The 18621-nt window shown below is 43.1% G+C and overlaps 1 protein-coding gene across 2 annotated transcripts in view; it reads right to left on the bottom strand.

Moving 5' to 3' along the window:
- The window catches only part of TGFBR3 (transforming growth factor beta receptor 3), a 206181-nt gene that overhangs the window by 179281 nt on the left and 8279 nt on the right, over window positions 1–18621 (bottom strand). For both annotated transcript variants that reach the window (XM_001098281.4, XM_015144723.3), the window contains exon 2: window positions 2463–2632. In XM_001098281.4, the coding sequence (XP_001098281.3) occupies window positions 2463–2550 (88 nt within the window). In that variant the 5' untranslated portion in view covers window positions 2551–2632. The remainder of the gene's footprint in view (window positions 1–2462; window positions 2633–18621) is intronic.

Genomic DNA, 18621 nt, shown 5'->3' with positions numbered 1-18621 from the left:
CTTTCCAAATAGACCTCCTGCTACATTTCTATACCAGCTCTCCATGTCATCATTAAAAAAAAAAAAAAAAGGCCGGGCGCGGTGGCTCAAGCCTGTAATCCCAGCACTTTGGGAGGCCGAGACGGGCGGATCACGAGGTCAGGAGATCGAGACCATCCTGGCTAACACGGTGAAACCCCGTCTCTACTAAAAAATACAAAAAACTAGCCAGGCGAGGTGGCGGGCGCCTGTAGTCCCAGCTACTCGGGAGGCTGAGGCAGGAGAATGGCGTAAACCCGGGAGGCGGAGCTTGCAGTGAGCTGAGATCCGGCCACTGCACCCCAGCCTGGGCGACAGAGCAAGACTCTGTCTCAAAAAAAAAAAAAAAAAAAAAAATTAAGCACCTAAATGCCACATTCTGTACTAGGCCAGGTTTTCCCATCTGCAACTCAGCGCCTTCTTCTTCCTAGACTCTGCCTAGTCTTCAAGACAGAGCTCAAGATCTAGAGCTTCCACAAAGCCCTCCCTGGCTGCTCTGACCCACAGGGCTCCCCTTCATGACCCCTCTGAGGTCTTTGGGTTTTACTTGGCGTTCACCACACATTCATTATTTGGTCATATGGTTATATTTTATAAGCCTAACTAAAGTACGAGCAACTCAAAAGAAGGGATGAATGTGGCTGGGCATGGTGGCTCACACCTTTAATCCCAGTGCTTTGAGAGGCCGACGTGGGAGGATCGCTTGAGGTCAGGAGTTCAAGGCCAACCTGGACAACAGAGCAAGACCCCATCTCTCCAAAAATAAAAAAAGTGGGGTGGGAATGAATCTTACATTCTTTGCATGTATATCCCTAAGTGACTATTACTGTGCTTTGTACTTAGCAGGGATCAGTGAATAAATGATTTACTTAATATTTCAGGAGGACATAAATGGCTCAAAACAAACCTATTACCATTCTTTCCAAACAAAGGCCCTTCAAATCAATCCTTCCTCACAGTATAGAGGCCTAAAGGCTCAATCTCCAGACCTGGTATAAGTAGGTTTATAGTTCCACCTGCTATTTATTAGCTGTGTAACCTTAAGAAAGTTATTTGACCTCTCTGTGCTTCCATTTCCTCACTTATACACTGTGGATAATCAAAGTATCTATACTTCTTAGAGTATTTATGAGGATGAAATAAGATAATACATGTAAAGAACTTTGGGGCCTGACACACGGTAATTATTTGAGATATTCATCATTGTTATAACTACCCAGATGAGCTAAATTCAGCTCATCCAGAATGCCCAAAAAATCATTTTATAAAGTATGCTGGGCCTACGGAGAAAAAATATCAGATATTAGCACATAAAAAATTTTTTTTTCCGCCAAGCGCAGTGGCTCACACCTGTAATCCCAGCACTTCGGGAGGCCGAGGCGGGCAGACTGCCTGAGCTCAGGAGTTCACGACCAGCCTGGGGAACACGATGAAACCCCATCTCTACTAAAACACAAAAAATTAGCTGGGCGTGGTGGCATGTGCCTGTAGTCCCAGCTACTCAGGAGGCTGAGGCAGAAGAATCGCTTGAACCCGGGAGGCAGAGGTGGTGGGCGTCTGCAGTCCCAGCTACTTGGGAGGCTGAGGCACGAGAATTGCTTGAACCCAAGAGGAGGAGGTTGCAGTGAGCTGAGATCAGGCCACTGCACTCCAGCCTGGACGACAGAACAAGATTCTGTCTCAAAAAAAAAAAAAAAGTTACATATTGAAATATGCGAAATAGGCAAAACTAAATACCTCCCAAGCAGCCTACATCAAGAGTGTCACCTCAATCTAGAAGATCTATTCATTTGCTAATAAAGGACAAAAATGCTTTCTTGAAATCCTTATTCAGGGACAAAAATGTAAATACAGGTCAGGCACGCACCTGTAATGCCAGCACACTAGGAGGCCAAGAAGAGAGGATAACTTGAGCTCAGGAGTTTGAAACCAGCCTGAGCAACATAGGGAGACAAAAATAAAACATTAGCGGGGCATGGTGGCACACACCTGTAGTCCCAACTAGTTAGGAGGCTAAGGTGGGAGGATCGCTTAAGCCCAGGAGGTCAAGCCTACAGTAAGCCATGATTATGCCTCTGCACTCCAGCCTGGGTAACAGAGTGAGACTTCATCTCAAAATATATATATATAAAAACAATCTATGCATGTAACAAAATTAGGTGGGATTATTCATTAGCGTATTTGTTCTCTTCCTTCCTCCACCAAGGTTAGCCAGGTATCTGCATCACTAACATGACAATGCCAGCACCAACCTAGTAAAATATAGCACAGACCAATGTATTATGTATCTACACAGTAGTCAAATATTTTATTTCCCTAAAGAACATAAATATTCAAGTTCTGCATGAACACCACATGGGCTAAATTCCTCTCAACTAAAGAGACTGGGACAAAATGTATCCAAAAATATATAACAAACATGCAATTTATATTATGCAACTTACCTGCAGTGGCTAAACAGGAACTCATCAGGGCAAAGATGGCGATCACATAATGGGAAGTCATTTTTATTTCTCCAACAGTGTGTCTCATCCAGTCACTTCAGCCTGCTCAGAGCACAATCTTTGCAAATCAGAAGTAGTCTTAAAGTCCCTCCTTGCAATTTTCAAATTGCCTGTAAAACAAATTTCAATAAGCAAACTTAATGAAGAAACTTCACAAACGGACACTAAAGTTAAATGGAGAATTTCTGAAAAGCATAATATAAGAAATTTATCTTAAAAGATGCCAAATAGCACTCAAGCAAACTAGACTGAGGGCAGTGACTATCTAATAAAGATTTTTATTGCAAATACTTTTGCCAATGACATATTTGCTTTTGACTTTTGTTTTCTTTTTGAGATGGAGTCTTGCTCTGTTGCCCAGGCTGGAGTGCAGTGGCATGGTCTTGGCTCACTGCAACCTCCGTCTCCTGGGTTCAAGCGATTCTCCTGCCTCAGCCTCCCAAGTAGCTGGGATTACAGACATGAGCCGCCACACCCGGCTAATTTTTGTATTTTTAGTAGAGATGGGGTTTCACCATGTTGGCCAGGCTGGTCTTGAACTCCTGATGTTGTGATCCGCCCGCCTTGGCCTCCCAAAGTGCTGGGATTACAGGCGTGAGCCACCGCGCCTGGCCCTGTTTTGACATTTTAAATCTTTGGTTTTATAGAGAATTTTCAGGACTACAGAAGAAAATCAAGGTGCACCTGAAATATAACATCACCAGTTAAGTTGTGGTACCAAACTTATCAATGACACTTGATACATGCAACCCTAGTGCCAACAAGAAAACAAAACCAGCTCTGATTAGAGACTCAATCTAATGTTATAATAACAGAGTTATCACAAGGATCAAATTAAGTTGCACTGAGAAGCAATCTGAAAAAAATAAAGAAACGTAAAAAGGCAAGGTCCTTATTTCAACTGTTTGCCAACATTTTAACAGGAGAAAAGTCTTCCCTGTCTCTCAGCCCATCTGAGACTATCTGGTTACTGGACTCGAGGATCTAGAAGGTTCTTTCTAATCTTTTCCTATCCAGAGTCTTGAATGAGAGTTTTGTGGTGGCTTGCCTAACTTGAATATTCCTCACATGGCCCTAATGGTTACTGATTTAGACACTCCAAAGTATATTTTTCCAGCCCTCTATCCCTGAGCCTGGCACAACTCACAGAAGTTCAATTAACAAACATTTACTGAGCATTTACTATGCTCCAGGCATGGTTCCTTCTCATCAAGAATAAAAGTTATGGGTAAAAGTGCAAAGACCTTCCCTGATCTAGGTCCTGGAAAAGGCAGAATGGTGGAGTTTCCAGGCGCCATCTCACACACCTGGGGGTTGTGGCCTTATTATCTTCACTCAGGAAATATCACCCAACAGGAGCTGCCCGCTACCTTCAGAGACAAAGCCAATGTGGGTGCGTGAAGATACAGTACAAAAAAAATATTTTTAATGAGTTTGTAATTAAATGGTCTTAGTCTATTGCATCAATTGTCAAAGAGAAAGATATTTAAAATGGCTCTTTGCAATTGTAACATTGCCTATGAATAGGGTGACTGCAGGACAGGGGTGGGACGGAGCGGAAGCCTTTTCACTGAATTCTCTTCTGGGTTTTGTATTAATAACATCTGCAAGTATTACCTATCCAGAAATGATAACAGTAAAGTTCCAATTTCAAAAAGAATTTCTTAGATATGTCTTAAAACTAAATTATTATATAGGCAGGAGGCACTATGGTTCAATCTTGATATATGTTAGTGATTAAAATCCTCGTATGAATAGTATATGGATTATGATAAAGATAAAAAATCTGCCTGGGTGTGAATCCACTCTGCCCCAATGGTAATGTTAGGCAACTAACATTTCATGAACTCTTCATTTATTTATTTATTTTTTGAGACGGAGTCTCACGCTGTTGCCCAGGCTGGAGTGCAGTGGCGCGATCTCGGCTCACTGCAAGCTCCGCCTCCCGGGTTCCCGCCATTCTCCTGCCTCAGCCTCCTGAGTAGCTAGGACTACAGGCGCCCGCCACCGCGCCCGGCTAATTTTTTGTATTTTTAGTAGAGACGGGGTTTCACTGTGGTCTCGATCTCCTGACCTTGTGATCCACCCGCCTCGGCCTCCCAAAGTGCTGGGATTACAGGCTTGAGCCACCGCGCCCGGCCGCTTCATGAACTCTTCATGAATGAACATATCCTGTGGTAGGAAATGTATGGTAGGCTGTTGTGAGGATTCAGTTAGTTAATATACATACACAATGCTTAGAACAATCCCTAGCACATAAAAACCAACCAAATAAATGTTAGCTATGATTACTGTACTGTATCGCTACTTGTCCATTCTCTTTGAGGTATTTATACCAATAAAGTGGAGAAATTAAGGTATAGTTATTTATGTAAGTCTTAGCTACTGTAAATCCAGTTCAAACTTTTGTTTAGTGAAAAACAAACATTACAACAGACAAAAGGAGATAAGCTAAAGAGTGGACTCACTAAAAGAACAAAATTACCAGTCAAGTTGAGGCATAAGTCATCAATGACACAGCTTGTCTCAAAAGCTGACTAAATTATAGAGATAATTTGGGAGCCATTAAACTGACTTAATTATCTCTCAAAGTCCAACATTTCTGTCACCATAATTCCACATCAACTCTGATCACATGGAAATCTTCTCTGTTAACTTAAAAATTAAACCACCACAAAGAGTATCTGTGTCTATTTTTTTCCCTTCAAAATATTAGATTCCCTAAATTAGTGAACTGGTTTACAAGAACTATAGTGCCTCCTGCCTATGTAATAATTTTGATAAGGAAAAACCTCTCTGGAAGAATATGCTATGTCAGCAAATGTTAAAGACAACTTTTATAAAGCAAAACCCTGTAAGGAGATCTCAGAAGAAGATGACTTCCCAGAGGATTTTACGAAGCACATAAACTGTAAGCGGCACGAGGCTTGTGGGAATATTTAATGAGCTTGCGTCACCCTGCCTACAGCTGCAGTGGGTCTGAGGGTCTGTGCTGCGTTAATCCAGGGGTTTAAACCAGGTCTGAACGAACCTGTGGAAAAGAAAGGCAAATGGTTCCATTAAAAATATAGGCTGCAAATTGCTGACAAGAATATTGGGCAATTATTAAAATGCAGCAATTACGGATATAATAAAGCCAAGCTAAACAGTTTGATGCCCAAAGGCAAACCACAGCAAGTTTACACCGGATCTTAAAACATCTCTGAGGAAGTCCTGGACAAGCTGAAACTGCACACTGCTGTTTGTAACAAAAAGGGAGCTTTTCTTCTTTTAGCTTAAAATTCTCTCCATAATGTAACTTGTTCAAAAAGAAAATAAACTGCAGAAGGTTTTTGTCTAATCTCCCCAGTGTGGTGAAAGGCTCCCAAGGCAGAGGGGAAGCAAAAGGGAAGCGTGTCATTCTCATTCAGCTGAACTCCAGTTTTGGCCACAACTTGTACACCTCAGTGCCTTAACACCCAACTTAGGAATCAGTTTCCTAATTAGAATGCTGGATGGACTGAAGGCTTCCGAAAAGTTGCAGCTTTGATAAAACTAAGGAAATATAAACTCCTCTTTTCTTCTGTGAGGTTCTACCACACTGACTGTAAACACCAGGGACTCCCAATCCTGACTTTTTGACCTCAAAGAATCTCTGGACTTTATGAACTAAATGATTTCTTTAGAAATATGGGTTCTGGCCGGGTGCAGTGGCTCATGCCTGTAATCCCAGCACTTTGGGAGGCCGAGCTGGGCAGATCACCTGAGGTCAGGAGTTCGAGACCAGCCTGGTCAACCTGGCAAAACTCTGGCTCAACTAAAAATACAAAAGTTAACCAGGCACGGTGGTGCGTGCTTGTAATCCCAGCTACTTGGGAGGCTGAGGCAGGAGAATCACTTGAACCCGGGAGACGGAGGTTGCAGTGAGCCGAGATCATGCCACTGCACTACAGCCTGGGCAACAGAGTGAGACTCCATCTCAAAAAAAAAAAAAAGAAAGAAAGAAATATAGGTTCTGTCTATGGAGTAGCCATTCCTTTATTCCTTTACATTCTTAATAAACTTGCTTTCACTTAAAAAAAAAAAAAAAGTAGAAATACCTAATGTAAATGATGAGTTAATGGGTTCAGCAAACCAACATGGCACATGTATACCTATGTAACAAACCTGCATATTGTACACATGTACCCTAGAACATAAAGTATTTTAAAAAAAAGTAGAAATATAAATAGGATACTCTGAGATCGTGAAAGAGCAATTTGGAATAATAGTCATTTTGCCCACATTTGAAAGCAACATGTTCCATTTAAAAGGTAGGTGAACTTTGATGAATTGATGAACACTTAGTATTCATCAATAACATAAGAAAATTCGGAGACTTAATGGGGTTTTTTTTTAATAATAAATAAATAAATAAATGCGCTGCTAATTTCAGAGATCCCCTGGGTTTATTTCTGAGTCTATTAAGTGCACTGCCCCTCATGCCCTCATGACCCAAAAGAGTGCACAGGTAAAGACCAGGATTCGCTGAAAAAATCCCATCCAAATGAATCCTTAAAACCATCATGTTCTAAACCAATATTCAAAAGGATCTAGTTGGGTACAATATTTCCTAAGGTGAGGAGAGAAATCTTGCTGCATCTAAGAGAAAAACTGTGGCAAAATGGATGTCTGGCAATAGGCTAAGAGCCAGTAAGAAAAAATTAGTAGCTTCCCCTTAGATGGCTAACATGGCCTGGCTACATCCATGAGATGATTCAGAATCAGAACTAAACTAATCCCCATCTTCAAACAGATTTGGCACAAAGGGAGAAAAAGTCCTAGATTTGGATAAGAAATCTTTGGACTCACATCCAAGCACAATCAATATTCAATAAATATTACTACTATATGCCAGGCACTGTTCAAGATGCCAGGGATATACCAATGAAAAAAGACACCAAGGCCGGGCGCGGTGGCTCAAGCCTGTAATCCCAGCACTTTGGGAGGCCGAGACGGGCGGATCACAAGGTCAGGAGATCGAGACCATCCTGGCTAACATGGTGAAACCCCGTCTCTACTAAAAATACAAAAAAATTAGTCGGGCGAGGTGGCGGCGCCTGTGGTCCCAGCTACTCGGGAGGCTGAGGCAGGAGAATGGCGGGAACCCGGGAGGCGGAGCTTGCAGTGAGCTGAGATCTGGCCACTGCACTCCAGCCTGGGCGACAGAGCGAGACTCCGTCTCAAAAAAAAAAAAAAAAAAAAGAAAAGAAAAAAGACACCAAAAATTCTGCCCTCAGGGAGCTTATATCCTAGTAAAAATATCATTTACTACTTCACGCAAGACATTTAATTTCCTGAAGTTTCTCCTTTCAACAAATCTTTACTGCTTACTCTGCTAAGCAATGGCCAAAGAGACATGTTTTTTGCCCTTGTGGGCTTAAAAGCTGGTGAGATAAACAGACAATAATCACAAATATATAATTACACGATATAATCAGAGCTCTAAAGGAAAAGTATCCACAACTTGAGGATAAGTGAAGATTTAAAAAGTCAGGTGAGGAATGATATTGCAGGCAGAGGAAGCATTACAGGAGGGAGGAGAGCTGCAGAGCAAAAAGGGAAAGAGAAGAGGAATAAGTTCAAGGAGGGGTTTAAACAGGGAATGGCGTGATCAGATGGGATTATTAAAGATTTCCTTCACACTGTACAGAGAACAGACTGAAGTGAGGCCAGAGCGCCTGGACAATCAGTTGAGATTCTCACAGCATGTCAGACAAGAAAGGATGGAGGTTTAGATCAGAATGGAGCCTCAGTTTCCTCCTTCGTAAAGATTGTAACAGACGAAATTTACCTACATCACAGGGTTGTTGCAAGAATCAAATGAGACTGTGCACGTACAGTATTAAAACTATCATTTATCATTAGCAAGCTGTTTCTACCAAAGAGATTTATTATCCTGAGGTGTCAGATTAAAGTCCCAACATTCTGTGGCTGCCAGTGGCAGGAAAAGAAAGGAGGAAGATTACTCTGGAACTACCTGTACTGGTAGGCACAGGGGAGGCCGTAGGCACGGGGGAGGCAGTAGGCACAGAGGGTACGAGGAAAGCAGAGAAGCCTGACTCCACTCTACCTGTTCTGTGCCGGCTGCCTTCAGAGGCGAGGTGGGCTGTCCCTCCAAAGCAGGCCCACCCTCATTCCTGGCTGGGAGCATGATCAACAGATCTGGCCCCAGCAGCCTTGGTTTCCTTGGGGCTGAACTTCAGTCCGTCCTTAAAAGCCCTTCCATCTATCCCAAGCACAACACACCTCACTCCCAAGCAAAATACAGGAAAAGGGGAGGGTGGGTGTTGATACATTTCACAAAATTGGAAAAGACCATGTTTTATTCAAACTCACAAACCAGGATGGCTTTTTCACCCACCCTTGCAATACTCTAAGAACCACCTTTTCATATTTAAGATTTTTGCGTCCAAAGGTTTCTGTAGCTTTTCATTTATAAGGGTGTCTGCTTTTAAGCTACAATAAAGAACTATATTTGGGGGTTCAAACCCTGGCTTACCCAGCTGTGTTACATTGAACAAGTCATTTAGCCCCTACCACTCCCTCATCTGTAAAATGGTAGCAATATTTTGATTATAATATATGAGACAGAATATTAGGCATGGTACCTAAAACAATACATGGCCCACACAGTCTATTTTATTTTATTTTATTTATTTATTTATTTTTTTGAGATGGAGTCTCACTCGGTCGCCTAGGCTGGAGTACAATGGCGCAATCTCAGCTCACTGCAACCTCTGCCTTTGGGTTCAAGCAATTCTCTTGCCTCAGCCTCCCAAGTAGCTGGGATTACAGGCATGCACCACCTCGCCTGGCTAATTTTTGTATTTTTAGTAGAGACAGGGTTTCACCATGTTGGCCAGGCTGGTCTCAAACTCCTGACCTCAGGTGACCCACCTACCTCAGCCTCCCAATGTGCTAGGATTACAGGTGTGAGCCACTGCACCTGGCCCCACACAGTCTATTTTAAACAAATAATAGTCATTGGTACTTTTATGGTTAAAATATACCTAGACTTTCAAAAAGAAAATAAGCAAACTACTAGTAGCAAGGCAACAGAAAGTTGTTTATAGCAAATTTTGTATTATTTTGGAGATTAGACTTCATCATCTAGAATTTCAAAAATTCCCTCCATCACCAAAAAATAATGATTCCAAATTCCATACAAGGTACGGGTTCTAAAGATACTCATAATGTAGCAAACTGTTCAAATGGGGGTGAAGCCACTGCCTCAACATTTCCAGTATAAGTTACAGGGATCGGGCTGCAGGGTCCTTCTCGATTCTATCTGATGATTCCCAGTTAGCCGCAGGGGTTTGGCTGGGGGCTATGGAACTCAATCTGGCACTGCCACCAAACCAGCCAAGCTACCTAGAGTGAGGAATCAGCTGTCCTCAGAAAGGTTTAAATCATAAAGCTGTAATTATTCAAGCAAAATTCAGCATATCAGAATATTCTCAGGACAACAGTCATCCTCCCTCAGGCCCTAGCAAGCACGTGGCCATTGAAAAAAGCTTTCGATAGCCTGGACAACATAGTGAAAAGCTGTCTCTACAAAAAATTTAAAAGTGCGCCGGGTGTGGTGGTTTACAGCCCAGGCATGTGAAACACTAAGAATTAAAACTCTTCAACGGTTGCCCACTGCTGTCGAGATAAACAGCAAAACTTCACATGGCCACCAACCATCGTCTAGTTAGTCCAAGCTCATCTTCTGCACGCTCCAGCCACACTAGTGTCAATTCAGTCCCACAAAAGGGCCAAGTCCTCACCTTCCAAAAGTGATGTTCACTATATCAGAACTCAACATCCCTCCATGGTCCCTAGGATGGTCACTTTCTAATATCTTCAGGTCTCAGCATAAGCCTTACTTCTTTAAGAAAGCCTCCTCTGATTCCCTTGGACCAAGTTAAACTTGGACACCTAGAACGCAGTACAATCCAACCCTCCAACCCTTCAGGTTGTAATTATTATGTAATTATTTCCTTCCAGGTACGGCTTTCCCACTGTCTTAATTCCAGCAAGGCAGATCATAGTCTACCTACACTTGGCTGACAGTGGGCATCTAATGAAGGTACCACAGTGGACTACAGGTATAAAAAACTACTGTGTATACTACAATAAAAATAGTACAGGCCAGGAGCTGTAGCTCACACCTGCAATCCCAGCACTTTGTTAGGCCAAGGTGGGCAGATAACTTGAGGTCAGGAGTTCCAGACCAACCTGACCAACATGGTGAAATCACATCTCTACAAGAAATACAAAAATTAGCTGGGTGTAGTGGCACATGCCTGTAATCTCAGCTATTCGGGAGGCTGAAGCAGGAGAACCACTTAAACTCGGCAGGTAGAGGTTACAGTGAGCTGAGATCATGCCACTGTATTCCAGCCTGGGCAACAGAGCAAGACTCTGTCTCAAAGAGAAAAAGAAAACTGCCAGGCACGGTGGCTCACGCCTGTAATCCCAGCACTTTGGGAGACCGAGATGGGCGGATCACAAGGTCAGGAGATCGAGACCATCCTGGCTAACACGGTGAAACCCCATCTCTACTAAAAATACAAAATATTAGCCGGGCGCTGTGGCGGGCGCCTGTAGTTCCAGCTACTCAGGAGGCTGAGGCAGGAGAATGGCGTGAACCCGGGAGGCGGAGCTTGCAGTGAGCCGAGATCGCGCCACTGCACTCCGGCTTGGGCTACAAAGCAAGACTGTCTCAAAAAAAAAAAAAAAGAAAACAGAAAAAATAGTACAGCAGGATAAGTTATTAGAACATTTCTCGATAACAAATAAGAGTTGTGCACAAGAACCTCAGGCATCCTCAAAGGAAAAGGAGGCAGGAGTGCAACCATCAGCATGTTTTACCAGCTCAGACCTTCTGGGTCCTACTTCCTTCATCTCTAATATGAAGAAATTAAATAAGAAAATCTTCTATTCTATATCATACTATAATTGTCATTACATGGACTAATAATCCTGAATCCCTTCTAGAAAATGAGACTTCAAACACACTTGTAGAAATCTGAAATGCATAATTATGTAAAGGCTAGCAGGAATAACTTCACAAAACGGGAAAGTGTTATCCAAGAAAAATATTCAACTTGACAACATAAGAATAAATAGAATATTAATACTACATTAGCTATTTTAATATATAACTTATGTAAACAAAAATTATTTAAATGCAGTATCTTCCCAACAATGTAAGCACACATAAAACCTGAATTTTGTCAGATCTGCCCATTGTATCACAATCTGCCATTTTTATGCTATTTCTCAAAGTCTAAGAACTCTACTGATGGTCCTCACCTCATTCTAAAAGGGACTTCTGATTAATCCCATCCTACTGTGAACATTCTGTCACTTAACATTTTGTATATAATTCGTTCCACATTATCTTCTAGTCAGAGCCAACTTGGAATGCTAGAAATAGGTAGTATCTACTCCGACCCTTTAATTTTACAGATTAGCAAACCAAAAATTAGAAAGGCTCAACAACTGGCCCAGCTTTACACAGCTACTTAGTTGCAAAGCCAAGACTTGTCCACATGCTGCTTTGTAATTATTCTGTGGTTGATCAAGTGTCTATACTTTATTCCCCTTCCTGTCAGAAGCTGACATCTCTGCTTTCTTCTGAACCCACAGAATGTCTCAGCTATCACCTATTGAACACCTATCATGTATATCACAATTTCTCATTTAATCCTATCAACAACCCAAGGAGAGAGATGCCCTTTACTCCATTTTGTAGTGAGAAAAGTGAGGCTTCAAGATGCTAAGCAAGGCTGGGTACAGTGGCTCACACCTATAATCCCAGCACTTTGGGAGGCAGAGGCCAAAGGCTCACTTGAAGCCAGGAGTTCACAACCAGCCTGGGAAACATAGAAAAAATTAAAATAATTTGAATATCATGAGTTTCTCAAAAAAAAAAAATACAAATAAATACAATCACAAATATTAGCCAGGCATGGTGGCGCATGCTTATATTCCTAGCTACTTGGAAGGCTGAGGCAGGGGGATCACTTGAGCCCAGACGTTTAAGGCTGCAAGGGAGCTACAATGGCACCACTGCACTCCAGCCTAGGCAACAGAGAGAGTGGGACTCTGCTCTGTCACCAAAAAAAAAAAAAAAAAAAAAAAAAAACCATGCTAAGCAACCCGAAGTCACCAGCTTATAAATCCTGGCACCAGGACTTAAGTCCAGGTCTGTGTAATTCCACGCCCATGCTCTTAACCACTACAAACAGGGAATCCTCCAGAAACAGCTGACTTACAAAAAAAAGATAGGGACTGTGCCTATTACTAAGCCACTGTAGATATCAACCAGGCCCTGCATGGACTCTCACTTTCTGGTGGTGGGTAGTCTGACGAGATCTGACACAAGGGACAAATTATTTTGTTCTGAAACCAGGGTGGCAGGCCTTGATCAGCAGTTTTAGTTGACTTCATTCATTCACTCAACAAACATTTATTAGCACCTACCCTGTCTTGGGCACTGTTCAGGGAGGTGGGCACATAGCAGCAAATTAAACACACCCTGTTTTCACACAGTTTACCTTCTAAAGGTAGGGACAGACAGACAACAAACAAATAATATGTCAAGGCCTGATAAGACCTAGGAAAGGAAAATAAAGCAGGTTAAGGAGAGAGAGTGATGACAGGAGGGATGCTATTTTAGACAGGGTGGTCAAAGAGGGCCTCCCAGACAAGGTAACATTTAAGCACAGAGGTAAGAGACAAAGCTACAACAAAATCTAAAGGAAAAACCTCCCAGGCAGTGGGAATAGCGAATGCAAAGGTCCTGAGGTAAGAGCATGCTTGGTTTGTCCTAGAAGCAGACTACAGTATAGCATAGTGGAAAGTGTGGGGCTCCCACAGCCTACCTGAGTTCAAATCCCCCACCTGACTTTTCTAAGCAATATAATTTTGGGCAACTTACTTAAAGTTCCACGCCTGATCTGTAAAGTAGAGATAATGATTCTATCTCCTTCATGGGGTTGTTATGATGATTAAATTAATAAATAAAGCAGTTACTCCCTAGTATGTTGTTAGAAATTCAGGAAATGGTAGCTATGATTATTTTTAACTACTCACTGATAACTCAGTTCCATTCCAGACAATTTATTTTCAATGTGGTAGCTTTGAATCCCAGGGTGAATGACACTGCAGGCTTTGTACATGGCCAATAGCTTCCTCCTAAGCCTTTGACTTTCTTGGCTGGGCTTCCTATCCCTGTAGGAACCATGCCGATGTTATCTCAATAAGAGCAGGAGGCAAATTCCTCTAACTTTACTATTACACTAATACAAATTATGTACTCCATTCCACATAATCCCTACCCACAAGAGTCTGACACTTCTTCAGAGCTGAATTTATTACCCCGTGGATTTAAGGTATTGGTTTCACAAGACGGGGTCCTGCCAATCCTGACTTCCCACTAGCACCACCAGCAGAAGCAAGCAGAAATTTCAGTGACAACCCCTTATCTTGAGAAGGGTTAAAACTTCACTTCAAAAGATGGTAATTTAATTTTAAATAATCCATTCTCCAATGTCCTTTTTGCCTAAAATTAAGATTTGTTTTCAAAGAAATTAGAACATCAAAGCAAAACTCCTCAAGAGTCATCTGGCCTAAAAGTCTCAAGACAGAACATAGCCCCCAAGCAAGGCAGCTCTGGACGGGACTGTGTGACCAGACAAGGGGATGGGCACAGAAACAAGGCAAGATGTCAGGGCTGCAAGGAAATTCTGCCCTGTTTCCCCCTGCCCTCTTCCCTAGCTCTTTTCTTTAATGTTGTGTTTGCTTTTCATCTTTGTAGCCTGCTAGGTTAAAGGGCAAACCACAGGCAGAGAGAAACCTCAGCAAGCCCATGCCTGTTAGACATAAAATGGGAGTCTTCCCAAACCACTTGTAAGGATGGGGGGACCCACGGGTGCTGCTTCGAGTCAGACAATGAAAAAGAGGTCAGTGTTCTAGTCCAACGAGTCTTAAATGAGGTTTTTTAAAAATCAGATTCTCCTTCCCCGAGATCTGATGGTTTTCTCTTTTTTTGAGGGGGTGGTGGGAGAGGGGGATAGGGTTTCACTCTGTCACTCAGGCTGGTGTGCAGGGGCTTGATCATAGCTCACTGCAGCCTCAAACTCCTTGGCTCAAGCTATTCTCCCACCTCAACTACAGTCCCTGTAAGCAGGGACTCTGTTTCCCAGGCTGCAGTGCAGTGGCACTATCTCAGATCACTGCAACCTCCGCCTCCCAGGTTCAAGCAATTCTCCTGCCTCTGCCTCCCGAGTAGCTGGGATTACAGGTGCCTGCCACCAAGCCCAGCTAATTTTTGTATTTTTTTAGTAAAGACGGGTTTTTACCATGCTGGCCAGGCTGGTCTCGAACTCCTGTCCTCAGTCTCCAAAAGTGTTGGGATTACAGGCCTGAGCCACCATGCCTGGCCCAATTTTCCCTTTTTAATGCCCTGAGTGCACCTATAACTGGGGCTATAAGAAATCCATAAAATGGACTGGGCGCTGTGGCTCACGCCTGTAATCCTAGCACTTTGGGAGACCAAGGCAGGAGAATCACTTGAGATCAGGAGTTCAAGACCAGCCTGGCCAACATGGTGAAACTCCGTCTCTACCAAAAATACAAAAAAAAATTAGCTGGGCATGGTGGCATGTGCCTGTAATCCCAGCTACTTGGGAGGCTGAGGCAGGAGAATGGCTTGAACCCAAGGAGGCAGAGGTTGCAGTGCGCCAAGATTGTGCCACTGCACTCCAGCCTGGGTGACAGAGTGAGACCCTGCCCCCCCCCAAAAAAAAAGTCATAAAATGATGCTTCTCATTCATTTATTAATTTAATAATGTTTATCAAGTGCCTGCTTCATGCCAGGACTGTTCCAGGTGTGGGTATTCAACAGAGAACAAAACATAAAAATCCCTGCCCTGATGGAGCTTTCATTCTAGCTAGAGGAAACAGACTATAAACAAGATACATAATTATATATTACATACAGACCAATGCTAAGAAGACAAAGCAGAAAAGGGAGAGACAAAGTATGTGTGTGAGGTTTTGGTTTGTCTGTTTTGAATAAGGACCTAACAAAAGCGAATTCTGTACCTATTTGGGGAAAAACATTCCAAGCAAAGGAAACAGCACGTGCAAAGGCCCTGAGACAGAGCGTATCTGGCGTGCTCAGGGGCCAACAATCAGGCGTGGCTGCTGGAGCAGAGTAAGCAGCCTAGAGAGCACAAGAGGGAAGTCAACTGGGTCACCAGCATGAGAGTGGTGGGCTCGTTGTGCAGGGCTTTACAGATCACTGTGAGAATTTTGGCTTTTATTCTGAGAAAGGCAAGAATAAACAGTAGAGTGTTTTTTGTTTTGTTTTGTTTTGAGACGGAGTCTGGCTCTGTCACCAGGCTGGAGTGCAGGTGCAATCTCGGCTCACTGCAACCTCCACCTCCTGGGTTCAAGCGATTCTCCTGCCTCAGCCTCCCGAGTAGCTGGGATTACAGGCACGTGCCACCATGCCAGGCTAATTTTTTGTATTTTTGGTAGAGATGGGGTTTCACCATGCTGGCCAGGCTGGTCTCAAACTCCTGACTTTGTGATCCGCCTGCCTCAGTCTCCCAAAGTGCTGGGATTACAGGCGTGAGCCACTGCTCCCAGCCTAGAGTGTCTTAAGCAAGGGAATGAAGGAATCTGACTTAGGGTTTATCACAATCGTTCTGGCTATTGGGTGGGAACCAGGCTGCAGAAGGGCAGGGAGGGGAACACCGTTCTCTGGTTGTTCTCATCTTTAGAGAAACTTAAGGAAGATTATTCTAAGCCCCACTCTAACCCTAAACTCTATGATTCTGAGTTGATTTCCTGTGTCTTTTCTATAGCTATAATTTATATCAACTGTAAGCCTGATCTTTCCCCAAAGTCATAACTGAAGTGGGCTGAAATGAAGAATTCCATTTTTCAATATATCTATAAACCAGGCCCATGCTACACACCTAGGATACCAAGATGGTAAGACTCGATCCTGCTCTAGGGAATCTGCCGAAGCAAGAAAAAAACATTCTCATGAGTCAGCAAGAGAAGCACCTGCCAGGAGGAGCCACATGAAGCCCCACCAGAGGAGCTGGCAGCAGTGAGAGCCTGGAAGAGTAAGCAAGAACCCCCACAGAGAAGAAGGGACATGGGAAATACAGAAGGTGACACTGTGGAGACTATGGACCACAGAGAAGTAATATGGTGGCTTTTGGACTGTAATAGAAAAACCTACAGAAAAACCAGATGGCACTGTCTGAGAGGCTGTTGGAAATATGGGTGTGAAAAAACTGGGAGCTGTTGATATTGAAGCACAGAAATATGAGCAACTCAATGTAGACTGAAAAGACAAGAAAAAGAAAAGAGGAAGGGAGGGAAGGAGAGGGGAGGAAAGGAAAATGGAACCTTGGAAAATGTCAACCCATAGGGATCAAGCATTCAAAAGGAAGACTGGGCCGGGCACTGTGGCTCACGTCTGTAATCCCAGCATTTTGGGAGGCTGAGGCAGGTAGAGCACCTGAGGTCAGGAGTTCAAGACCAGCCTGGCCAACATGGCGAAACCTTGTCTCTACTAACAATACAAAAAGTAGCTGGGCGTGGTGGTGCACGCCTGTAATCCCAGCTACTCGGGGGGTGGGAGTATGCAGCTGAGGCAGGAGAATTGCTTGAACCCGTGAGGCAGAGATTGCAGTGAGCCGAGATCGCGCCACTGCACTCCAGCCTGGGCAACAGCGTGAGACTCCGTCTCAAAAAAAATAAATAAATAAATAAATTTAAAAAAAAAAAAAAAGGAACGAAATGGAAGACTGAAGAGACATCTGGAACATAAGAGGAAAACCAGGAGAACTCATTTCAGGGCAACCAAGAAAAAAAAATGGGGGAAAAAGGAAAGTAAAGCAGCAAATGCAACTTTGCACTCTGCACTTCGCACCTCTTCTAGCACCTCATGGGGGTGTGGTGGGCGTGGGAGCCAGCAGCAGGCAGGAGAGTAAATGGGAGGTGAGAAGAAAAGCACCAAGAGCTAAAACACATTAGCCTCAGTGACAAGACTAAGAGTTATCAAAGATTATGTAGCATCAGGAAAGTCTTATTCAACACTCTGTAGAGGTGTAAGGTATGAGAAACAGGAACTAAGACCTGCCGGGGCTGATCTTCTGGTGGTGGAAAGGAGATTTCTTAGTTAACACCTAGGTCTCACAGGACCACTAATCCTGAAACTAGCAGTAGGCATCCGGAAAGGCTAGTTGGCTTCTGACAAGTGCTGAGGACAATAGATTCACCCACACATCATCCAAATGCTAGGCTTCGCACCTCCATACCTTTCTCACACTAACATCCCTAATTTTCTCCTCCAGCAGAATAATGCTAGGCAGCAGGGACTACATTTCAGTTCAAAGCATGGTAAAAAAAAAAAATCACATAACAAAAACCATAGCACCACTACCAGGCATGATGCTGTGAGCCCATAACCTGGGACCATTTAGGCAGGAAAAGGCTTTACCAAAAACAAGCTGGGTCCCGGAACACTGGACCCAAACCCCTTCATGTCAGCAAAAACTGCCTAAATGTTCTTCTGTTTGCTCTCTGAGAAACGAAAAGAAGCCGAAGGAGGAAAAAGCCTTTAATCCTAAAATTATTCTTAATTTCCAATACAGAGCATTTGAGAAAAATCTGAAAGCCAACAGAAAAACTAGCAGATTCTTTAAAATGTGTGTCTACAGTCCTTTCTCCTTTACCCTCTACAAAAAAAGCAATCCAACTCCCAAATGATCATTTTTCTTGGCTTAATTTCACTATTTTTTGTGATACATAATTGGAAACAGACTACTTTTTCCTGGCTTTAGAGAACAGGATCTTCAGGGTTACAAGAGTTGCCAACTACAGAACCTCAACCTTAGCAAAATTTCTTTTGCAAACATCTTACCTATCTACCTACTTGAAATATATATTAACTCCAAAGAAAACACTTAAATCCCTTATTATTATGCAAAAGTGGATTTTCTCCCAACAAATTAGACACTCCCCTCCTTTTCCTAGCCTCCCTACCCATTGAAATCCTGCT

This window comes from Macaca mulatta, chromosome 1 (assembly GCF_049350105.2).
Source record: "Macaca mulatta isolate MMU2019108-1 chromosome 1, T2T-MMU8v2.0, whole genome shotgun sequence".
NCBI lineage: Eukaryota > Metazoa > Chordata > Mammalia > Primates > Cercopithecidae > Macaca > Macaca mulatta.
The sequence above is the reverse complement of the archived record's forward strand: the minus strand, read 5'-3'. Positions and strand labels throughout refer to the sequence as shown.